General features: G+C 39.7%; 3 protein-coding genes, 1 long non-coding RNA gene and 1 pseudogene across 4 annotated transcripts in view; 2 read left to right on the plus strand and 3 right to left on the minus strand.

Annotated features, from left to right (window-relative positions):
• The window catches only part of LOC103962758 (eukaryotic translation initiation factor 3 subunit M), a 78,202-nt gene extending 60,391 nt beyond the window's left edge, over positions 1–17,811 (plus strand). Inside the window, exon 10 of the mRNA XM_048579032.1 lies at positions 17,510–17,811. Coding sequence (XP_048434989.1) covers positions 17,510–17,599 — 90 coding nt within the window. The 3' untranslated portion in view covers positions 17,600–17,811. The remainder of the gene's footprint in view (positions 1–17,509) is intronic.
• LOC103962754 (receptor-like protein kinase FERONIA) lies at positions 3,338–6,240 on the minus strand. The gene has a single exon (XM_048579026.1). The coding sequence runs from the start codon at positions 6,120–6,122 to the stop codon at positions 3,537–3,539; it is 2,586 nt and encodes an 861-aa protein (XP_048434983.1). The 5' UTR covers positions 6,123–6,240; the 3' UTR covers positions 3,338–3,536.
• LOC103962755 (receptor-like protein kinase FERONIA) lies at positions 7,945–11,057 on the minus strand. Its single transcript, XM_048579029.1, has 2 exons — positions 9,694–11,057; positions 7,945–9,624 (listed from the first exon to the last, which is right to left on the minus strand). The coding sequence occupies exons 1-2, from the start codon at positions 10,704–10,706 to the stop codon at positions 8,199–8,201; spliced, it is 2,439 nt and encodes an 812-aa protein (XP_048434986.1). The 5' UTR covers positions 10,707–11,057; the 3' UTR covers positions 7,945–8,198.
• LOC125474870 lies at positions 16,799–17,347 on the plus strand. The gene is made up of 3 exons (XR_007256234.1): positions 16,799–16,810; positions 16,898–17,187; positions 17,296–17,347. It is a non-coding gene; the product is annotated as an uncharacterized LOC125474870 (long non-coding RNA).
• A 425-nt stretch (positions 17,812–18,236) lies between the features above and the next one.
• LOC103962773 lies at positions 18,237–20,328 on the minus strand (annotated as a pseudogene).
• Between the last annotated feature and the right edge of the window lie 4,938 nt (positions 20,329–25,266).

The following is a 25,266-nucleotide window of genomic DNA, read 5'->3' on the forward strand; positions in this document are numbered from 1 at the left end:
TTCAAATTCATACATACCGAACCCCTATCGACTCTTTAACCATACCATCATGCAACTTCAAACGAACTGTACCAATCCCTTTCATTGTATAATGATTGTCATCTCTCATGAAAACGACACCACCGTCAAACTCTTTCAAGGTTAAAAACCAATCATTATGAGGAGTCAAATGATGAGTACAACCTGTATCCAACACCCACTTGGTAGAACAATCAAATGATGATGAAGCGGTTAAAGCAAAGTTAGAAAAATCATTCTCAAGCTCAACAATATTAGCTTCAGAACTCACTTTGCCTTATTTTTGTTCTTCAGCCTAGGGCAATCTTTCTTTCAATGCCCCTTAGTATGATAGAAAGCACATTCATCCTTTTTCATACTTTTTTCACCTTTAGAATTTCCTCTAGGTCGAGACTTTGATTTTTTCTTACTAGAGAAAAATTTCCTCTCCAATGATCTACCTCTAACAAATAAAGCCTCAGAGATACTAGCATGATTAATATCTCTATGCCTCATTTCATAATTCATCAAGGCATTCGACACATCTTCAAATTTCACAGTTTCTTTACCATGCATAATAGTAGTAACAAAATGCTCATAAAAATCCGATAAAGAATTCAACAATGTTAAGGCCTTATCTTCTTCCTTAATATCCTCATTTAAATTCATCAAATTGACAATCAACTTATTAAAAGTATCAAGGTGTCTAATCATTTTTGTACCTTCTTTATATTGGAAGCAGTATAGTTTTTTTTTTCAAGTATAGCCGGTTCTCCGCACTCTTCGCCATATACTTGTCTTCTAATTTTTGCCACAACACTTTTGACAACGTCTCCCACATCACAAAATACTTTTGAGTTTTTGTAAGGCACAACCGAATTGTGGAGAAAGCTCACAAATTCAATTTCTCCCAATTTGACTTTGACATAGTTTCCAGCTTATCTCCCAAAGCTGCAAGTAGATCTTGTTGAGCCAACACATCATTAACCTCACATTGCCACATCTCGAAGTTGTTTGTATCATCAAACTTTTCCACTTCAAACTTTGCATTTTGCACCATAATTCTTGCAAATCCTAAGCTGCTTCCAAAAAGATTCTCATCTTGCTATTCTGACATTTTTAGCTACAAGACAGTACCCAAGAGCAACCAATGCTCTGATACCAATTGTTGTGATAAGATAACACCAAACCAATTGAAAATCAACTCAAGCTAACCCATAGGAAATATATCAAATGAAATGTAAGAACAAAAATAAAAAAGACACTAAGATTTAACGAGATTCCTCGACAATCAGTGTAACTGGAGTATGTTCTCAAAGCAGTAGGAACTCACAAATAATCCACTATCAATAAAATGGGAGTGTATATAATGTGTTGGTAATCTCACAACTCACAACCCCAATACACCCAATAGCTCTCACACACTAAAGAAACAAATAGAGAAGAAAATATAGAGAATAATTTCCTCTCTATACAAAGCTCAAACCTAACACACCAACTACAATTTTGATGGAGTAATTGCTAACCAAAGAGAGGAGCATTTTTCTTCTTCTCTTCAAAATGGGGCTGCGGCACCCTTTTTTCTCTTCTTTGCTGCTGCTTAAACCAAAGGGCAGCAGCTGCATGCCTTACTAAAGAACCCTAGCCACCCCGTGGCTTTTAAAAAGGGCTAAATAAAAGGCCCATTGAATGGGCTGGTGAGATCAACTAAAGGCCCAATAGAATTTGACAACAAATCCAACAAGATGAAAATTGGTTTCGTCATGGTAAATTTTATGAAGGCGTTTATTTGTTGCTTTGGCTGTATGCATGAATACACTTAGCTCTTGTTTATCGGTATGTCATGTGTGGTTGTGTCTCTCTCATTCCAAGTTCTTGAGATTTAAGTTTATCAGACTTTTCTCGGATAAACACTGATTAAGTCTTTGGCATGTATGCAATTCAATTGGGATTCGGAAAGTGATTTCTGTACATTTTTTTTAATTTTTGTACACGTTTTCTTACTTATTTCCATTGATTTTTCTTTCGATTTGTTTAAACGAATGACTAGAAAAAAAATGATTGTGTAAGAAAGAAAGAAAAAAAAAAGGTGTGCATAAGTCATTTCCTCAAATCTTTATGCATGTACTTTAATCAGTGTTTAAAATATCGATATAGGTGAAAATATCGATATGCAATTTTAGGAAATATCGATGAATATATCAATATTGGTCGCCTTCGACGGAAACTTGCAATGGGTTGGTATATCAACTCATTCAAATTTAGTCCAAATTAGAGAAAAAATTCTCAAAAAAAATAAAAATAAATTCAAAAGCTCTAAATCTACAGTAGGTAGTGAATCAATAAATATCGTTGATATTTATTTGTTTTCTTATATCTCGTCAATAGATGGTGAAGTTTGCATTTAACCCCTTTTCCATATTGATCCTTGATTTTTCAATATTTCAACGGAAATATCAACAATTTCGTAAATATTTTAAATGTAGATATTTTGAACACTGACTTCAATATAAGAGAACAAATTGAGCTAAGTGTTGGCGTCCTTATGTAACGGGATGTGTTTAAAGGACGTAAAGTTTCACGTCGAAACCTAGTGAATCAAATACAACATATAATGCGTGGAAAAACAAAATACGATATATAGTTGGTGGTTTCATTTCGAGTTAACATCTCCACTCCAAAATCGTTTATCATAGTCATTGACTACCTTACCGGAATAACAACATTTAACGGTGATATCTTCGATTGCAGGCCCATAGGCGGGCTGTGAATCGCCGGCCACAAATATGGGGACGGTGATCATGTGGAGAAACAAGGAAAGGTAAAGACGAGTGATGAGAATTGGTTTCATCTGCATGGTAATACTGTTTGTTGCTTGGGTTTATTTTTGATTTCTGGTGTGATACACTTGACACTAGATATATGTATGGTTGTGCCTTGTGCGTCCCTTATGATCATCAAAGACTTTAAAGTCATTTAGTTTTTGGCCCATAATTTGACAGCACGGTCTTTTGGATTGATTACGGGAGATAACGCGGTAACAAAAGTTGCCTACTTTTGTTCAGAGGATGTGGTTGGAGGATTATACCGATCGAAGACTTGACTACTTTTGTTCTTGATGAAGAGATAGACTTGAGTTATTTGAGCAGGAAGGTGGCCCCCTTAGATATTTTGCTTCATCTTCTTCACATTTACATGTCTGCAGCTTCTTCATTTTTCACATGCTGCCTGGTGAAAAGTTTACTTAACTAGGAATTTTTGTACAAAGTCCGAACTAATCACATCGGATACGGACTATTTGGTACCGAGTACAGTGATTAAGAATGCAATTAGAACATGATTCTCTTGAATTAGTACTGACTATTTAGTACTGAGTATTTTGGATTAATCACATCGGATACGGATTATTTAGTACTGAGTATTTTGAATTTAAATACAACTGATATGAAATTTGACGCAACATATTTTACTAATATCCTATTCAAATTCTATTGCATTCTAGCTGCACTGCTCCCATTTCATTGAAGATGTTGCTCGCGTCATCTTCCAATCGGATCGTTGATCTCAGAGAAGATTGTCGCGGAGATACATTGGACGGATTCATTGCTAGCAAAACCTTGCTCGGTACTAACGCCACCGTCATTTATGAAGGTAACCTCGTTGTCACCATTACTTCCAATGCTCTTTCGATGAAGCTGCAATGCAAGCTCAAGCCCCCTCACAACCTCATTCATCGAGGGTCGTTCGATTCCTTTATCTTGAATGCAACTCATAGCAATCTCAATGAACTTATTCAAGCACTCGGGTTCAATCTTACCCTTCAAATTACGGTCAATGATTTGATCAAGCGTCCCATCTCCATGACAACTCTTTGCCCACTCAGCTAAGATCCTTCGCCTCGACTCCACCGTATGCATCAGAGAGGACCTCCCACACAATACCTCCCACAACACCACACCAAATGAGTACACATCGGACTTCTCAGTCAGCTGCCGTCGTCTGTAGTATTCAGGGTCCAAATAACCGAAACTGCCTTTCACGGCCGTGCTGATGTGGGTCTTGGACATGGTTGTCATGCCCATTTTCGACAATCCAAAATCCGAAACCTTGGCCACCCATTTCTCATCCAACAAGATGTTGGTGCTCTTTACGTCACGGTGGATGATGGTGCTCTTGGCCCCACTGTGAAGGTACTGCAACCCACGAGCCGTGCCAATACAGATCAGAAGCCGCTGCTCCCAGGAAAGAGGTGGCTTGTTCGTGTGGTAGAGATGGCTGGCGAGGGTCCCACGTGGCATGTAATCGTATACCAACATCATCTCGTATTCATCCGTACAATATCCGATCAGAGACACCAGATGGCGGTGGCGGAGTTGGGAGAGCAGCTCGATTTCTGTCTTGAACTCGTGGACTCCCTGTGATGAGTTAGGTTTCAGCCGTTTGATTGCGACATCGGAGGTCGCCACACCATCACCGATGCACCCTCTGTACACGGTTCCAAAGCCTCCAACTCCTATAATGAACGTGACATTGAAGTTTTCAGTAGCTGCTTTTATATCTGCAAGTGAAAAGTATGGACACAAATAAAGCGGTACAGGGGGCCCCTGGATCTTTGTTAATTTGGCCGTCTCGTTATTGGCGCTCGAGGACTTGGCTTTCCGTCGTCGCATGAAAATGAAGAATCCGAGGACAGAGATCATGACAAGTGTGCCGGAAACTAGACCAGCAGCGATGCCTAGCACATGAGCAGTTGAGGGGCTTTGTGGCTCCGCTGGTCCGCCGAGATTGCCATTTGAGTCATTCAGTTTGAAGACTTCAAGCCCATTTAAGGTTGCATAACTGTGTAAGTCATATATTGCGATAGAAAGATTTGTTTTGTCACGCATGCTTTCAGGGCCAACCATTGACACAACGTAGTCTCTGTACACTGGAATCCCATATCCACCACTCCATAAGAAGATGTTGGCTCTTTCTTCAGCTGTTTGGTTGGCTATGTAAATTTGAAAGTCTCCAGATCCGTTCCGGTCGCCTCTGTCAGATTGGAACTCACAAAAATGCATCCTAACCAGGTAAGAAAACTTGGAATCTACAGGGAATTCCCAGGTGAGATTGTACGGCCGTGGACTTGCTTCCGGTCTGCTCCCTGATCGGCCTGTTTGGTAAACTTCGAATGGTGCAGTGTACTCTGGTATTATGGAAAAGTTGAGACCAACAGAAGGGCTTTGTAGTGGACCGCTAAAACGTAAACTTAATGCATCTAAATAATTTTTCTCCTCTGCCACACCATCCCAGTTGCGGTACAATCTGAAGAACAATCCAGTGTCCGAATTGAACAATCCGGTGTCCGAATTGTATAAAATTGGGTCCCCACCGATGTTCAAGCGGTAAACCATCTCTAGAGCAGTGTTGTTTTCTATTCGAAGAAACTTCTTTCCTCTAGTACCAACAGAATAAACCCCACTGGGGCTCTGGGATTCGGTGTAGTAGAGATTGCTTGGCATGTCTACAATCTCAATTCCGTTGATAAATGCGTATGCATCTGGGCTTGCTGTTCTGGTTGGAGTAAATGTGATGTTCAAGCTTTGCTCTTGATCATCAATGTTCAAACAGAACTCTCTGTAGAACGTCTCCTCCCCATACACATCTGCAATGGCTGAAGCATTGAAATTGTGGAGAAGGGTAAAGCCACCGGCTTTGACAGAAAAGAGCGCTTGGGAGCGGTTGAAGTCGCGATACGAAGCTGGATAGAAATACAAGCGGATGAACTTTTGGCCTGCGGTACTAAAGGAAAATCTGTAAGTAAATTCAAGGCGAGAAAGACGTGCCATGGTGTAAGGAACTTGGCTGGCGGAGGAGGAGGACGACAAAGGGGCTTCTTTGGTGATGGATGTGTTGCCAGCTTGGCGTTCTTCTGAGGGAGAATATATTGAGTGCTTATCTCCAGTCCAAGATCGATCGTTAAGAATTTGGGGGCCACTATGCCCACACGCAATGGCGATCATAGACTCACATGCAATGGTGATCACATCGCCTGGAGGGTAGGCAGGCGGCGAGTCTTCTCCGGCCACAAGTAGCGTGAGGATCATGTGTAGAAACATGGATGACAAGTAAGGGATGTTCTTCATGAGAGAGAGGGAGAGGATGAAGCTCAAAAATTGCTTAGAATATGCAAGCTGCTTGGGTTCTTGTTTTTCTTTGTACGAAGAGTAATGGCATCTGATGTGAAAAATTTGCAAAAAGAAAAGAGAAAGATTCCTCGTATACTACAATCATCATTTAATTAACTAATTTTTTTTAATTATTAATTTATTAAATAATAAATTAAATTTAAAAATTTAATTAATTCAAATGATATAGATCACATCGTCATCTAAAATAATATGAAAATATGGTACAAAAATATAATATGAATAGCATATGCAATGAACCTGTGTGAACAACCTGTGTGAACATGAGATTTTTGAGTTTGAAAATATAAATATTTTATCTTTTTTTTTTTGGTCTGATATTACTCGTCAAATTTCCTATTGATAGATTTTTGACAAATATGAGGGTAGTAATAATTATATTCGGTCGCTTTTGAGTCGGCAGTGTGGACTTGAGGGATATTTAAACTCATTGACTTGCGCTCTTGCAAGACACCCGTCAATTACGTAATCGGTACTCAAAATAAATGTCGCTTGTACGTGGCTTCAAACATTAATTATCAAATTTTTATAAACTTAACTTTTTAAATTTTATTATCGTAAACTTAATATATGTGAAATAATAATTGAGATTATAGAGAGATCACATTCATTTTGAAACAATACTTAACTACTCAAAGATAAGCAGGAACTCTTACTCAAAATTTCTCAAAATTGTTCATTATCGATTTATAGAATTTCGTGTTTATAATCAAAATCATTCATATTATAAATTATCCTATAAAGATCGCCTTTGCCGAAAATCCATTAAAACTAAGATCGACTCATCAAACTATTTAAAAACAAATAAACAATATTGGTAAAAGTATTACGAACTGTCTATGTATTTGCTATAATAGATTGATTAAACGATCTTAGTTTTAATTTATTTTTTATAGAGAAGATCTTTACAGTGTGATTCATAGTATGAACGGTTCTGATCATAAATACAAAACTCTATGATTAAAACACTAAGAGTTTTAAGTAGGAGTTCCTACTCATCTTTAAGTAGCCAAGTATTGTTCTTCATTTTGAGTGCAAAAGATTTGATCTCATCAATTACTCGTATAAGATTTGTTTGATATATATATTAAATAAATAATAATCCACCCAATTGAGAAGAAGTATTATACTAATCTTTTTAGTAAAATCTTTATGATTGTTTGGTTTTTATGTTTGGTTTAGAGGAGTTTGCAGGTATGGAGTTTTTTATGAGTGTTTCGTTGAGTTTTTTTTACAGATGTGCACATGGTGAGGGTAAAATTTAACTTTGAAAATTGAATGGTGGGTTTTGGATGTTGGCCTGAGAAGGGCGGTTGGAATTTGGGTGGTCGCTGGAGTGGGTGGTCGGAAATTTGGCCGCTACTATTAGCCATCCTTAGCTCCGCGTCACTGTGTGGAGAATTAAGTTTGAAAGATAGCATAGTTTCATGAGTGCTTCCGAATTTGCATCAGTTAGTATCAGATCCGCATCAGTTATTATCAGATCTAACTGTATGGTGGGATTCTCGTGGAGTCAAATTTTATGACTTACAATAGGTGATCTCGAGACGAACTAATGGAAGTTCATCAACGTCGTTATCCATATGACGAAATGATGAAAAGAGAATGATTCTTCATCTAACCAAATCTCTCACATTGAAAATCGACGACAAGTTGTTGTGGAATTTGATGGGAATGATGCGTTTGTTTACAGTTTGTTACTGACATAGAAACTTTAAACTAAGATGGTGACGCCACTTGTTAGAGGACAAGTGTTGGATGCATTTTGATTTTATTGTGATTTTATTGCCACAATGGGCTAAATGGTGTCAATACAAAAATATAAACAAAGATTCTATGAAGTATGAACCATAGTGAGCTCAATGGTGCCCGCATACAACCGTAAGATACTCAATTTATGACAGCACTCGAGATTTGACGCAAAAGATGTCTCAGATATACATTGGATGGGTTCCTTTTCCGAAGAACTTTGCTCACTACTACTAGTTTAGGCGGTAGAAGGCCACCTGATTGTCATTTGTGACTATTCCTTTCAATGCAACTCTGATGAAGCTGCAACACCAACTCAAGGGCATTCACAACGTCGTTCATTGACGGCCGTTCGATTCCTTTATCATGTATGCAACTCATAGCAATATCAATGAACACATTCAAACACTTGATTTCAATCTCACCCTTCACATTTGGATCAATGATTTGGTTAAGTGTTCCGTCTCCATGACAAGTCCTAGCCCACTCAGCTAAGCTCATTTGCCTTGTCTCCACCGTATGCATTAGAGCCGGTCTCCCACACAAAACCTCAAACAACACAACACCGAACGAGTATACATCAGACTTCACAGTTAGCTGTTGAAGTCGAAAATATTCCGGATCCAGATACCCGAAACTGCCTTTGACCATCGTACTTATGTGAGTCTTAGATGTGGTAGTCATCCCCATTTTTGACAAGCCGAAATCCGAAATCTTTGCCACCCATTTCTCATCCAACAAGATGTTGGTGCTCTTAACGTCACGGTGGATAATAGTGCCCTTGGTTCCACTGTGAAGGTAGTGCAGCCCACGAGCCGCACCAATACAAATCAGAAGTCGTTGCGCCCAGGAAAGAGGTGGGTTGTTTGCGTGGTAGAGATGGCTGGCGAGGGTCCCACGTGCCATGTAATCGTATACTAAGATCATCTCATCTTCATCCGCACAATATCCAATCAGAGACACCAAATGGCGATGGCGGAGTTGGGAGAGCAGCTCGATTTCTGTCTTGAACTCGCGTGCTCCTTGTGATGATTCGGGTTTCAACCGTTTGATTGCGACGGTTGTGGTCTCACCATCAGTGATGCATCCTTTGTATACGTTTCCAAAGCCTCCAACTCCGATAATACACATGTCGTTGAAGTTTTTGGTGGCGGATTTGATCTCTTTCAGTGACACATAAAGACATAAATCAGAAGGTAAAGTTGACCTGCAGGTCATTGTTGACTTGGTCGTCGTGTAATTGGCGCCCGAGGACTTAGCTTTCCATAGTAGTCGGAAAATCAAGAATCCGAGGATCAAGATCAGGACAAGTATGCCGGAAACTTCACCAGCAACGATTTCAAACACCGTCTTCTTTGACGAATTATTTGGGGGGCTTTGCGACTCCACTGGTTTGGATGGAGCTGGGACATGGTTCGGTCCGCCGAGATTACCATTTGAATCATTCAGTTTGAAGATTTCGAGCCCATTCAATAATATTCCCTTGTTGTACTTGTCCTTCAGTGCGATAGAAAGATTTGTTTTCTTCCCCATGCTTTCATGGCCAACCATTGACACAACGTAATCTTTGTACACAGGAATCCCACGGCCATGGCCACGACGATCACAGGTCCAGAAGAAGACGTCTGCTCTTTCTTCAACTGTTTGCTTGTCTATGTAAATTTGAAACTCTTCTCCGGGTTCGTGCCAACTACAAAAATGCATTCTAATCAGGTAAGAAAACTTGGAATCTACAGGGAAGTCCCAGGTGAGGTTGTACCCAATGTTCCTGCTGGTTGGTTCCAATTCCGCTCTAATCGACAGGCCTGTTTGGTAAACTTGTTCCGGCGCCGCATATGCTGGTATTACGGCAAAGTCAGGTTCACTACCGAATTCTTGTAGGTGACTGCGCACACTTAAACTTAGCGGCTGTAAGTAATTTATCTCCACTTCCGAACCATCCCAGCGGCGGTACATGCCAGTGTCTTGAGTGGATAAGATTGGTGGTCCACCGATGTTTATTCGGTAGAGCATCTCTAGGGCAGTGTTGTTCTCTATGCGAAACTTGTTTTCTTCGGTGCATACTTTCTTGTTGTGCCTATTGGAGCTTGGGCCAGGAGTGTAGTAAAGATTGCTCGGCATGGATACAATTTCAATTCCGTTGATAAAGGCATACGCATCTGGACTTGCTGCCATGCTTGGAGAAAATGTGATGTTCAGGCTCTTTGTGTCATCAACGTTCAAACAGAACTCTCTGTACAAAGTGTCAACCCCATAAGCGTCTGCAGTGACTGAAGCATTGAAGTCGTGGAGAAAGGTAAAGCCACCGGCTTTGACAGAGAATAGTGCTTTGGATCTTTCGAAGTTAGGGCCATAAGAAACCGGGCGGAAATACAACCGGACGAACTTTTGGCCGGCAGTTTTGAAGGAAAATCTGTAAGTAAATTCAGAGTGAGAAAGCCGTGCCCAGGTATAAGGTACCTTGATGAAGGAGGAGGTGGACGATGGAGGGGCTTCTCTAACAATGGATTTGCTAGCAGCTTGGTGTTCTTCTAAGGGGGAGTATATCGAGTACATATCTCCAGTCCAATATTGCTTATCTTGCATTAGGGGGCCCGTATAGCCGCATGCAACAGTGATAAAGTCGACTGGAGTGTATACAAGCGACAAGTCGTCTTGGGCCACGAGTAAGGTAAGGATCATGAGCAGAAACAGTGGTGAGAGGAGAAGACGAGGCAAGCACGGTTTTATGGTTGTATAAACGTGTTTGCTGCTTGTAAAAACGTTCTTCATGATATATATATATATATAGAGAGAGAGAGAGAGAGAGAGAGAGAGAGAGAGAGATCAAATGGATGAGGGTGAGGGGTTGAACTAATGGCGATGGAGGATGAAGCTCGAAAATTGGTTATAATACGTAAGCTGGTTGGGTTTTTGTCTTCTTTTTCGTTATGAACTGTGTGTGAACATGAGAAATATACTTGTTTCTCTTTTGTCATAATTAAGTTTGAAGAAACTTCCTGGAAATTAATCTAAATAATTTTCTTTTCTTTTATTTAACATTTTTTTCTTTTGATAACGACGCAGGCGGTATCGATAAGCCAAGATTTTTGACAAACATAGTATTATTTCCGATTATTGATTATTTTTAAATGAAATTCTTATTTTACAATAAGTTAATAGAAAAGTTGACAGAGATAATGAAACTGACCATTTAGTGGAATGTAAGATCAAAATTAATTTTAAGATCTGAGAAACTATTATTAGTGTTCAGGAATCAAAATAAAACTCACTATACGATTCAGGGATCACTGCTATAATTTAATCAAATATTAATTACTTTGAGTTGGATAGGGTAGGATAGAAGTGCATATAGGTTCAATTATTTGCCAAATGTACATTAGTGGCATGTAGCCTTGTATTATTTCCATGTAGATCCAATCGTTGAAGATGCCAAATCAATAATGGCTCCGATCGCTGGAGTTTATCCTTCCCATGTGTGCTGCCAAGCCAACATCATTGCATACTGCTTAGCTCAATATGCCTTTAACACTGGTTGTTTTTGTTTTTTTGTTTTTTTTTTATTTAATTTGAAGATCTCCCGAAACCTCAATACTAATCTTTAATTGAAATTTGTTGCCTCTGTTCTCAGCATATATATATGTTCATGTCAGCATTTGTTAAGGTAAAGTCAGCATTAAAAAGTTAGTAGCTTAGCTTATTTTGAACGCTGACCATACCTAACAAATACTGACATGGAAAGAATACAAGCCTACATGTCACTCCACTAATATACATTTGGCAAACACAATTGGCTTTGTTTTGTTGCATGAGTACAATAATTGTGACTATATTCGATTCGTCTGTCCAAAGTCGTTGTGGAAAAAAAAGTCACTGTGGAAAAAAAAAAGGTTAAAAAAGAAGAGAGAAAGAAATGAGTTGTATTGAAGCATAACTAGGGCAGTTTCCGCTCTTTTTCCTTTTGTCACTCATATTGGAAGCGTATCTTCTTCTCACTGCAGTAGTAACTCCGACAAGAAAACTCATAAAACAATAATAAACTAAAAAGTACAGCAATTTTTCAACATTATTTGCTATAAAGATAGTGTGATGGAGATATCTGATGAATAATAAACATGAATCATGTGTTAAAGAAATCAACCCCATCTCATTGAAAGACCTACACAAATCTAGAATAAAGAATTCTAGAACATTCACTAAAGTTGGTTAGCTAGATTATCCAAGTTAAATTAAAGTAGTCATTTGTAGAAATGACAAGAAGGTTGTTTCTTAAGTTGGTGGAAGAGTCTAGAAGAATGGTGAGGTTTCCACCAACATGCAAGATTAGTGTAGATAATTCTAGCTTAGAAAGTTAGTGGAATTATCTAGATATCTCTAGTATGATGTTTCCAGGTTTCTCCAAGGTTCCATCCATGCCTATAAAAGGAGAAGGCATCCACACCATTTGTATCAACAATCAACAAGACAAGTAAGAATCAATCAATTAAGAAGACTAAGTGAGAGTGAGAAGTAGGAGTAGTCTTGTTAGGAGTGTGAGTGATCTAGAGTGTGTCTCTAGAAAGAGTGAGTGTCATTGCTTCTAAAGTGTCTTTGAGAGTTTTGTGTGTGTAATACAAGTAATTTTTTACTTATATTGTCTCTCCAACACTTGTGTTAGAGTTGTGTACTCTAAGTTTTTCCCAACAGCATGATGAAGTTAGTAGCTGAACTTGACATCTATCTAAAATTATTTGGCTGTTGAAATGAATAAATAACTATACATTGTTTAAAAGAAAAAAAGAAAGGAAATTGACTATGATAGAAGGTTTTTCAAACTTTGTTTGTTGAAATCGAAAGGCATGAACGATAGGGGGGAGAATGAAAAAAGTCTAAGGCATCCTTGTTTGTATAGCATACACCATGCAAGGTTTCGACTTTCCGATCGAAAAAAAAGGGGGAAGGAGAAGAGGAGTGAGAGTTTTATTAGGGTGTTTGCTGTTGGGGTTCTTCATGATTGTAAGAAAAACATAGGGTGAGGTGTTGCCTGTTTAACTTATTTTCTCACTGGAATTTGGAGTCTCTTGACGAAGCCGTTTACACTGCCTATTCGCATTATTTGTCTACACAAAGTCTGCGTAGAAAAAGAAAAAAAGAAAAAAATTGCGGTGAAAAATGATTAGGAGCAGTTTCCACACTTTTTCCTCCATCACTCACTCAATGTATATCTTCTTCGCACAGTAGGTGGTTCTTAAAAGGGACCCCGTCAATTCAATCAGAGGATGTGGTTGGAGAATGATACCGATCGAAGACTTGACTGAATTGCGTTCTTGATGCTGAGATAGGGACTTGAGTTATTTATTGTAGTTTATCTTCCTCACATTTTCATGCCTGCTTCATTTTTTCACATGCTACTTGGAAAACAAATTACTTAACCAGGAATTTAATTTTGTCCGAAGTCCAAATTAATTTATCTGCAATGGACTATTTAGTAAGGTTGTAAAAGACGCTAGGCCTAGTCGGGCAGTGAATTGAGGCCTAACGCATAGACGGTTAGGAGAGAGCTTAGTCCTCACTAAGCAGATTTAAGTAAATTCGTTTAAATAAGTGTCTATCAATACTTGCAAAAAAACATAATTGTATTGGAACATTAAATTACAAAGTAAATTTATTATATATGGTTGTATAAACGTGTTTGCTGCTTAACGTTCTTCATGATATATATATATATATATATATATATATAGAGAGAGAGAGAGAGAGAGAGAGAGAGAGAGAGAGAGAGAGAGAGAGAGAGAGATGAAATGGATTAGGGTGAGGGGTTGAATTAATGGCGATGGAGGATGAAGCTCGAAAATTGGTTATAATACGTACCTGGTTGGGTTCTTGTCCTGTTTTTCATTATGAACTGTGTGTGAACATGAGAAATATACTTGTTTCTCTTTTGTCATAATAAACTTTGAAGAAACTTCCTGGAAATTAATCTAAACAATTTTCTTATCTTTTATTTAACATTTTTTTTTCTTCTTATAACGATGCTGGCCAGTATCGATAAGTCAAGATATTTTACAAACATAGTATTATTTCCAATTATTGATTATTTTTAAATGAAATTCCTACTTTACATTAAGTTAATGGAAAAGTTGATAGAGATAATGAAACGGACCTTTAGTGAAACATAACATCAAACTTAATTCAAAGACATGAGAAACTATTATTAGCGTTCACGAACCAAAACAAAACTCGCTATACGATTCTATGACCGCTGCTGTAATTTAATATAATATTAATTACCTTGAGTTGGATAGGGTAGGATAGAAGTGAATATAGGTTCAATTTATTTGCCAAATGTACATTAGTGACATGTAGGCTTGTATTATTTCCATGTCAGCAATTTTTTTTTAAGAGAAACGAGGCTTTCAAGAAGATTGAAGATAATGAAGAATTTGGGGCTGCTTGGGATATAGACATGAAGGTTAGAGGCATTGGAAGAATAATTTGAGACGGAAACGGAGAAAGCATTTGTTGAGGTACAGTAAGCATTAGAAAGTTAGTAGGTTAACCTATTTAGAACGCTGACCGTACCTAACAAATATTGAAACGGAAATAATACAAGCCTACATGTTGCATGAGTACAATAATTGTGATTGATTTGTTGCATGCAAATCGTGAAGTATTTCGATTTGTCTGTTCAGAGTCGTTGTGGAAAAAAAAAAAAAAATGGTTAACACAGAAATGAAAAGGACTTGCGTTGACGCATCACTACAGCAGTTTCCATTCTTTTTCCTGTCACTCATATTGGATGTATATCTTCTTATTTGCTATCGAGAGAGTGTGATGGAGATACGTCCCGAACGATGAATAATCAACATGAATCATGATGAAGTTAGTAGCTGAAGTTGACATCTACCTAAAATTATTTGGTTGTTGAAATGAAAAATAACCATAGATACTGTTCATAAAAAAAATGGAATTGACTATGATAGAAAAAATTTCGAACTATGGTTGCTAAAATCGAAAGACATGAACTATAGGGGTAGAATTGATATTTCACCACCATTTTTGCCCAACGAAAGAAATCCGAAATATGCGTTTGTGTAATATGTATATGGATATTGTGCATATGCATATTGCTATTTCCTGTAGGCCAATTTGGCAACTTTTTGCTCAATCTCATATGGAGTAAAATTCTCATCAGTACGAGTGAAGAGAATGGCCCTTGTTCTTTGATTTCCATATAAAGGAAGAGATTTATCTTTGTCATGACTATCTGCCAAGTTGCTGAGCCACAAGTTACTAGACTACGTGCCGAAGCCCAAGAATGCGTGGTAATGGACGGGGTGGTTCGATTTGGTGTCCCTTATGCTTACTTCGGCTGAGGTCATATTGTCAAAGGTCTCGGAAAAAGGTACAATCTGCAGTGTTAGATGTTATGTACTCTTTAAATGGATAAAGAGGCTTTAGTATTTCATTGCCCGACGGTGCAGAGGTATTTCTTCCAATTCTCGTTCATCCACTATTATATTAATGTTTGCTTGAAGTCCCTTAGCCTAATTCCTTCAAAATTCTGCATGTGTTTTTGGTCAATTACTAAGATGCGTACCATTGTAGAAATCGAAATTGCTAATTTTCTTTAAAATGTTCTTGTTATCAATATTGGATGACATGGACTTAGTGTCAACTTATTCAATTAATAACGACAATCAAATGCCATTTTAACGGTATTGTAATTGCTAATCGTACACAAATTCATGTATTTTTTTTTTTTTCCTTCCAGATCTTGAGTGCATATTTGCTGTTATCTGCAATGTTGTTACAAAGTCTGAAAGTCCAGATGAAGCACTGGAGATGGCAAAACTTACATCCTCAAAGATTCCTCAAATACCAAGTGACAAGCCTGCATTGCGCTTAAAAGATGTATGATACCATAGTGATCATGACTATGACCTTTTTCTTTTCTTCTTTTTATTTTTTATTTTTTATTTTTAATATACTTCTGACCATTTTCGTTTTTTTACAGTTTGTTCAATCTGTACAACCTACTGGAGAATCCATATAGCCGGTTAGTCTACTTGAGTGCTTAATTTGGCTATCAATCGGAAGGTCACTGAACATGTCATCCCTTCATTCAAAAATATGGAAAGTTTTTTGGAAGAGTGGAATATTGGGATCTCTGATCAGAGGCAGTTATTTCTGACCATCGTTAATGTTCTGAAAGAACACAAAAAGTATGCTTTGTGATCTTTTCTCTATATAGACATGTCTCTCCTCGATTTGTTTTAAGAACAATTACTTGTATTTTCTGTTGTATTTTTAGCTTGGCAAAGGAGTCTTTCAAATTCCTGACCAAGTACTTGGCGACTTTTTCTGGTGAAGATGTGCATACATTGTGGAATTTGTGAAGGCCCCAGACATGCTTCAGGTATTTTTGTAGGATCTTGTGGAATCTCAAAGATTTTTTTAAACTAATTCTTTACTCCATGTTTCTCTTTGGTGACTGTTCATCCTATTTTTATGTGGTGGAGTTTAGAATCGACTCTTTATAGACATTATTGTTTTTCTGGCATTTTGAAGAAGCTACTATGCTTCTTCTGCAGTTACATATAATATCTGTATAAACACGACGGAGTGCTGGTTTAATATCATCACTTCCAAACAACTGGGTGTTTGGCATTTGGCTCTGATGATCAAATTCCCCCCTTCCATTAGGCATTTAGATAACCGATATGTTGGTTTTGTTATGCTTCAGTGCGACTTGCTAAATATGCCTGCTGTAGAGCAACTGGAGACCGATGCTAAGCATGCATTGGCATATCAGCTTATGAAGATCTTTCTGACTAAGAGGCTGGATGCTTACTTGGAGTTTCGGGCTGCAAATTTTGATTTACTGAAAAGCTACGGTAAAGTTTAGTTTCATCTGACTGTGTTTTCTTCGGATTATATACGTTTTTCTGTTTGTCTAAATTATGCTTTCTGAAATGTTATAGGTCTTGTCCATGAAGACTGCTTAACTAAGATGAGGTTGATTTCCTTGATGGATCTTGGTTCTGATGAATCTGGACGGATTCCTTGCGGTGCTGTCAGAGATATTCTGGAGGTTAGGTTGGCTTACCTTTCTCGTCCCAGAAGTTTTAATCTGACATCATGGTTAATTATGCTTCTGCACTTCTTTTTGGCAGATTAATGATAACGAAGTTGAACTTTGGGTGGTAAAGGCAATAACTGCTAAGTTGATGGACTGTAAAATGGACCAGATGAATCAAGTGGTGACTGTGAGGTTAGTTTGTGTTTCGTACCTTCTGCGTACACACAAAGATGCATATAGTTGTTTATTCATTCTTTTAGGCTTCTTTGTTCTTGAACTGAATTGGTCTTTCATCTGCAGCCGCTGTACTGAGAGAGTATTTGGGGAAGAACAATGGCTTACACTAAGAACAAAGTTACCAACTTGGAGGGTAAGTAACTTCAACTGCTTTTTCATTTTTAACTGACCACTAAGAACCGATTCATTGCTACGGTATAACAAACCACCCTTTGTATTTCATTGTCCATAAATCTTCGTTAGATGATCGTATCTTGACAGAGTTTCTCATTGTCAGGGTAATATTGCAAACGTTATCAGCACCATTCGAGCTAACAGGATAGCTGATGATGGATCACAGGCAGTGCAAGGCTTAGTTATTCGTTAGAAACTTACGGATCTTAATGTAGGTGCTTGATTGACTTACGAGAGTTTGAACGAACGAGTGTTATTGATTCCCCGCTATTTTGGAATTGGATCAAATGTTTTGAAAATTTTGACAGGAAAATAGTCTTGTGTTGGTTACAAATGGTATATCATTGTACTCTTGCGAAATGATGATCTACTGCTTATATCAGTAGTAACTTTTGTTGCGTTTAACAGGAAAATTCTCTTGTCCGGAAGTTATAATGGAGCATATTCCTGTCAAATTGGGGATCGTATGAAATTGCTTTTGTAAGCACTTGTGTTGACAAGTGCTTTTATTAAAAATACACAAGGTTTTACTAAAATCAGTGTGTTTCTTGGAAAAATGCTTGGGAGTGCTTTTTAGAGAAGCACTTGGCATGTGCTTGTTTAGAAAACGCTTATATCTAGAAGCACTTTTAAGTTTCTCCCGCTATTGTGTGGTCGTAAGTGCAATCAATTTGTAGAAATAGTTCTGCAATATAATGCAATGGCAGACGCTGCAAGTGATTCAGCATTTAATTGGGTTCAAACACAGTATATAAGAAAAAACATACTCATATCATGGTCAGGCTTACCCATAGCCTTTAAGTCTAGCCAGATTACTTTAATGTTGCTCATCATCTCCCATTCGGATTGTTGATCTCTGAGAAGATCATCTCAGATATGCACTGAACGGATTCATTCGTAGCGCAACCTGGCACACTAGCAACGGCATCCTCGTTGTTCCTTTCACCGCAGTTCTGATGTTGTTGCAATGCAAACTTAAGCCCCCTCATAACGTCGTTCAATGAAGGCCTTTCCATCCTACTATCATTGATGCAACTCATAGCAATTTCCACATACTTGTTCAAACACTCGATTTCAATCTTACCCTTCATGTTCTGATCAATGATTTGACCAAGTTCCCCGTCGCGATGACAGCTCTTGGTCCACTCAGCTAAGTTCATTTGCCTCGTCTCCACTGCATGCACCACAATTGGTCTTGCGCACAATACTTCACACAACAGTGCACCGAATGAGTACACATCGGACTTCACTGTCAGTTGTTGACGTCGGTAGTATTCTGGGTCTAGATTCCCGAAACTGCCTTTCACGGCCGTACTGATGTGGGTCTTGGACATGGTGGTCGTGTCCATTTTTGACAATTCAAAATCCGAAACCTTGGCCACCCATTTCTCATCCAATAAAATGTTCATGCTCTTCACGTCACAGTGGATGATAGTGCCCTGGGCATCGCTGTGTAGGTAGCACAAACCTCGCGCGGCGCTAATGCAAATTTGGAGCCGTTATCCCCAGGAGAGAGGTGGGTTGTCGGTGTGGTAGAGGTGATCATCGAGGGTCCCACGTGCCATGTAATCGTACACCAAAATCATCTCATTTTTATTAGTACAATACCCAATTAGAGACACCAAATGACAGTGTCTGAGTTGCGACAGCAGCTCAATTTCCGTCTTGAACTCACAGGCTCCCTGAGATGACTCGAGTTTCAGCCGTTTGATCGCAACGGGAGTGGCCCCACCATCGATATGCCCTTTGTAAACGTGACCGAAGCCGCCAACACCAACAACGAAACTCTGGCTGAAGTTTTGGGTGGCGGCTTTGATCTCCGCCAGTGAAAAGTAACGACACAAATGTGTTGGTAAAGATTATGACCTATTTGAGGCAGGGCCCTTGACTCTGCGCCGCCGCCTAAAAACCAAGAACCCAAGAACAGAGAGTCCAAGTATTCCGCAGGCTACACCGACAACCGTGGCAAGCAAAGGAGTTCTTGATCTGGTGCTAGGTTTTGATGGTGTCCCCTTTGCTGGGGCTATAGGAGGTGGGTCAGGGCTTGGTCCGGCGAGATTCCAATTTGCACTGAGTTTGAACATTTCGAGTCCGTTCAAGATTGTCACCCGGTACCTATTCAACAAATCCGATTCCAATGCAAGAAAGAGATTGACTTTCTTCGGGATTGCAGGGTTCCTCGACATGAACACAACGTAGTCTCTGTACACTGGTCTTTCATTTCCACCACTCCACTCGATTATATCCGCCATTTTCTCAGCGGATTGATTGGTGATGTAGATGTTAAATACACAGTCTCCCAACGTCACTAAATCATCAAACTCACAAAAATGAAGCCTAACCAAGTAAGCAAGCATTGAATCCACAGGGAATTCCCAAGTGAGATTGTACCCGTTGATTCTGGTCTCGCTTGAGTCCATTGAGTGGCCGGTTTGGTAAACTTCTTTCGGAGCAGAGTACTCTGGTATTTTAGAAAAGTGAAGGTGAATGATACTGTTTCGTAGTAAAATACTAGAATTACTTGAATCGTTTCCCGAACCATCCCAATTGCGGCTCATACCATTGTCCTGATCGGGATAGATCAGCCTTTCACCACCGATATTGATTCGGTACACCATCTCCAGAGCAGTGTTGTTCTCGATGCAAATTGTCTTTTCACTGCCTACAAGAGCAACCCCATCCGGGCTCTAGGGTGAAGTGTAGTAAAGATATGGGGGCATGGAGATAATTTCAATCCCATTGATAAACAACTAGGCATCTGGGCTTGCTTTGCTTGGAGTGAACGTGATATTCAAATTCTGTCCTGACTCAGTGTAGAGGCAGAACTCTCTGTACATGGTATCCGAGCCAGAAGCATCAACAGTGACCGAAGCGTTGAAGTCGTGGAGAAGGGTAAAGCCACCGGCTTTGACTGAGAAGAGAGCTTGGGATCGGTTGAAGTGGGGGGCGTATGAAGCTGGGTAGAAATACAAGCAGATGAACTTAAAGACACACATTATTCTTCTCAGTCAACCCAACAGCCAACAGTGCTAAAGTCCATTGCTTAGTCCTTAAGTTTTCTATTGTAACTAATTCATAGATTAAGCTTAATTAGTTACATTAGTAGTTAACTAATGTTATTAGTTACTGTGTATAAATACATCCAATGTAACCCAGTTTCATTTAATGAGAATATATTTCTAACATGGTATCATCCCTTTTTCGCTTCACTGCTTTTTCTCCGATCCTCTTTTTCTTCGTCGCTCCCTGTGTTCTCTGATTTCTTCGATCTTTGATCCACTCTTTTCACTTTCTTGTGGATCTTGATCGATATCACCTTCTTTTCTCCTCTCTGATTTGTTTTTCGATGCCTTCGTCGAGTTCATCTCCCATGAATCTTGATGTTCTTGCCCCAAATTCGTCCCCGATGAACCCTAATTTTCCTCCGGTTCAGTCTTCTCCCTCAATTTCTTCGATTTCGATCCAGAATATCAGCTGTATGGTTCCTACCAAGCTTAAACGGGACAACTATCTTGTTTGGAAGGCATTGTTTGCTCCAATTTTTCGTCGCTACAAGCTTACCGGGATTGTTGATGGATCTGAACTTTGTCCCTCTCCTTTCTTACTTGATGATTCTGGCAAGCTCACTGCTACTCCAAATCCAGATTTCGATCTATGGTATGAAAAGGATCAAAATATCCTTATCTGGCTCAATTCTACTCTTTCGGAGGATCTCATTCCGTTCACCGTTGGTGTTACTTCCTCTCGCGAGCTGTGGTTAAATCTTGAACAAAGATTCGGCGACGTTTCTGCTGCTCACATTCACCAGCTTCGCTCTCGCCTGCATACTGTTCAACAAGGGGATCTTGCGATTTCTGAATACATTCAGCTCATCAAATCAATCTCTGATGCACTCATGGCTGCCGGTGCTCCGATCTCTGAAAGTGATTTAATTGCAGTCACTCTTAATGGCCTTTCTGATGACTATGAGTCATTTGTTGACTCAATTCTGCTTCGCATCTCTTCTACCTCCTTGGATGAACTCCATGGCCTACTGATTAACAAGGAATTGTTCGTGCAGCGCAAGAAGAAACCTGTTGTTTCTGAACCCTTTCAGGCCTATGCGGCTCAATCTCCCCAATCTCAGCCGCCTCTTCTTCCCACACCACAGGGCTATTCTGCTCCAAGGCAATTTCATCGTGGCAAATGATCTTATCGCGGCAATACTTCTCGTGGCACCAACTATAGGGGCAATAACTATCGTAGCAACAACTTTCGAGGCAACAACTATCGCAGCAATTCTGGCAATTCTGGCAGTTATCCTCGATCTTCTAGTTACTCCCATGGTCATCGTGCTTCCTGCCAAATCTGTCATTCCCCTGATCATGATGCTCTGGATTGCTTCGAACGCATGAATCATGCCTTTGCTGGTAAAATTCCTCCTGCAAAATTGGCTGCTATGTGTGCTCAGACTCATCTCCCCTCTTCTGCTCCCACTTGGCTCATGGACTCCGGTGCCACATCTCATATCACCAATGATATCTCTGCTCTTCATTCTCCAGCGCCGTATAATGGTCAGGACAAAGTTTATATTGGTGATGGTCAAGGTATGCCCATCCACCATACTGGTAGTTCTTTTCTCACTACTCCTGCTGCAACTTTTCATCTGAATAATGTTTTACATGTTCCTGCCATGAAACATAATCTCCTTTCTGCGTATCAATTCTTACGAGACAATCACTGCAACTTAACTCTTGATTCTAATGGTTCTACAATCAAGGATCGTATGTCGGGGAGGATGCTTTTCCGAGGGCCCGTTAAAGATGGGTTCTATCCCTTTCAAGGTCTTCCTCCAGCATCTAATTCTTCTTTTGCTCTTGTCAGTAGCAAGGCTTCTCTACCAGTTTGGCACAATCGACTCGGCCACCCCTCCTCTGCTATTTTTCGCAAGGCTTTACATAATGGTTCTATAGTTTACAGTGGTAAAAAGTTCACTTCTTTCTTTTGTTCTGATTGTGCAATTGGTAAGAATCACAAATTGCCTTTCACTGCAAGTCTCAGTTCTGTCTCTGTGCCTCTAGAACTTGTTCATTGTGATGTTTGGGGACCTGCCCCTACTTTGTCTGTTACTGGTTATAAGTACTATGTGTTGTTTGTTGATGAATTCACCAAGTACAGTTGGTTGTTTCCTTTAAAGCTCAAGTCTGAGGTGTTCTCAGTATTTGTCTATTTCAAGGCTTATGTAGAAAACTTGGTTGGTAATAAAATCAAAGTTCTTCGATCAGATTCTGGGGGTGAGTTCACCAGTTCTTGTTTTAATTCGTTTCTTCTGCAACATGGCATTTTGCATCAATATTCCTGCCCTCATACACCGGAACAAAACGGTTGTGTTGAACGAAAACATAGGCACCTGGTTGAGACTGCTCGAACTCTTCTCACTGCATCCAAGGTCCCTCATCAGTTTTGGGTTGAGGCATTTTCTACTGCCTTGTATCTGATCAACAGGCTACCCCTCTCTAACCTTGATAAATCTCCCTGGGAATAACTTTTTCATAAGTCTCCGGATTATTCCAAGCTTAAGGTTTTTGGCAGTAGTTGTTATCCATGGCTTAAACCTTATTCCACTTCTAAGCTTGATTGGAAGAGTATTCACTGTGTTTTTCTTGGTTACAGTTTGCACCACAAAGGCTATCGTTGCCTAGATCCTCTTACCTCTTGAGTTTACATCTCTCGCCATGTCCTTTTTAAAGAATCTCATTTTCCTTTCCATACATCCCTCACGTCCTCTCCAGTGCCACCCAATCCCTCTTCCCCATCTCCCACCTTCACTCTTCCTTTTCCTTTTTCCCATCCTCCCTCACCTTCTGTACTTCCTTCCACTTCCTCTTCTATTCCCTCTGTCCCCAATTCTCCCCCTGTCTCCACTTCTCCTATCCAACCTTTATCCTCTTCTCCCACACTGCAGGTTTCTTCCCCCGTGCCCCCTTCTCCACTCCCACCTCCACCTCCCCTCTCTGTCAACAATCATTCCATGATTACTCGATCCAAAGCCGGGATTTTTAAACCCAAAGCCTTCGCAGCTACTAAACATCCTATTAATTCCTTAGAGTTTGTTCCTACCACTTTCCTTCAAGCCTTCAAACATGACCACTGGCTGCAAGCCATGACTGAGGAGTTTCAAGCCTTGCAGTCCACTGGAACTTGGTCCCTTGTCCCTTCTAAACCCAACCAAAATATTGTAGGCTGCAAATGGGTGTTTCGCATCAAACGAAAACCTGATGGTAGTGTAGACAGATACAAAGCCCGTTTGGTCGCCAAGGGGTTCCATCAACAGGAATGCATTGACTTCCAGGAAACATTTAGCCCGGTTGCCAAACCTGTCACCATTCGTATTCTCTTGACATTGGCAGTACATTTTGATTGGTTTTTAAACGAGTTGGATATAAGCAATGCTTTCTTACATGGGACGCTCAAGGAGGAGGTGTTTATGCAACAACCCCCTGGATTCGTTGATCCTTCCCTGCCATCTCATGTCTGCAAGCTTTCTAAGTCCTTGTATGGTCTTAAGCAAGCCCCACGGGCTTGGTATGATAAATTGTTTCAAACTTTGCTGTCTCTGGGGTTCCAGAACTCTCAATCTGATTGCTCACTGTTTGTGAATTTCAAGCCCTCTCTTGTCATTGTCCTCGTATATGTTGATGATATACTAGTTAATGGACCTAGTGCTCATGCCTGCAATGCTTTTATTCACAAGCTCAGTCAGCTCTTTCCTGTCAAAGATTTAGGTCCGTTGCACTACTTCTTGGGGTTAGAAGTTCATCGCACCTTTGCTGGCATCTTTCTCAGTCAACATAAGTATGCCATGGATCTTCTTCTCAAGACTAACATGGATGGCAGCAAACCCTGTTCCACTCCTCTTGGTACTCAGAAGTTAGACCACAGTGGTACACTTCTCTCTAATCCCCATGAATATAGGTCTATTGTTGGGGCATTACAGTATTTGACCTGGACCCGTCCTGATCTCTCTTTTGCTGTCAATCAACTCTGTCAATTTCTCCATTGTCCGAGAGATACACACTTTCAATCTGTCAAACGTGTCTTACGTTTTCTTAAAGGCACTGTGAATGATGGCATCTGGTTCAAAAAAGGCTCTCTCACTCTTACTGCCTTCTCAGATGCTGATTGGGCTGGCTGTGTATTTGATCGCCGCTCTACCAGTGGTTACTGTGTGTATCTTGGTTGCAACTTAATCAGTTGGTGTGCCAAGAAGCAGCCCACAGTTGCTCGCTCCTCCACTGAAGCTGAATACCGTTCTTTGGCTCACACTTCTGCTGAGATCACCTGGATTTGCAAAATTTTCAAGGATATTGGTTTTCCTCTGTCCCGGGTTCCTCTTCTTTGGTGTGATAATGTTTCTGCGATTTCTCTTGCTTCCAATCCAGTTTTTCATGCTCGAACAAAGCATGTCGAAATCGACTACCATTATATTCGGGAACTGGTTTTAGCTTCTCTACTGAAAGTTCAGTTTGTTCCTAGTCTCCATCAAATTGCAGATATTCACACCAAGTCCCTGTCCAAGGGTCGATTTCAGTTTCTTCGCTCCAAGCTTTCACTTGGTTCCCCTCCGTTCAGCTTGAGGGGGTGTAAAGACACACATTATTCTTCTCAGTCAACCCAACAGCCAACAGTGCTAAAGTCCATTGCTTAGTCCTTAAGTTTTCTATTGTAACTAATTCATAGATTAAGCTTAATTAGTTACATTAGTAGTTAACTAATGTTATTAGTTACTGTGTATAAATACATCCAATGTAACCCAGTTTCATTTAATGAGAATATATTTCTAACAGAACTTTGGGCCGGAAGAGAGTGGAAATGTGTAGG

This window comes from the organism of the source record quoted next, unplaced genomic scaffold (genome assembly GCF_019419815.1).
Source record: "Pyrus x bretschneideri cultivar Hongxiangsu unplaced genomic scaffold, Pyrus_bretschneideri_v1 Contig13, whole genome shotgun sequence".
NCBI classification, from domain to species: Eukaryota; Viridiplantae; Streptophyta; class Magnoliopsida; order Rosales; family Rosaceae; genus Pyrus; species Pyrus x bretschneideri.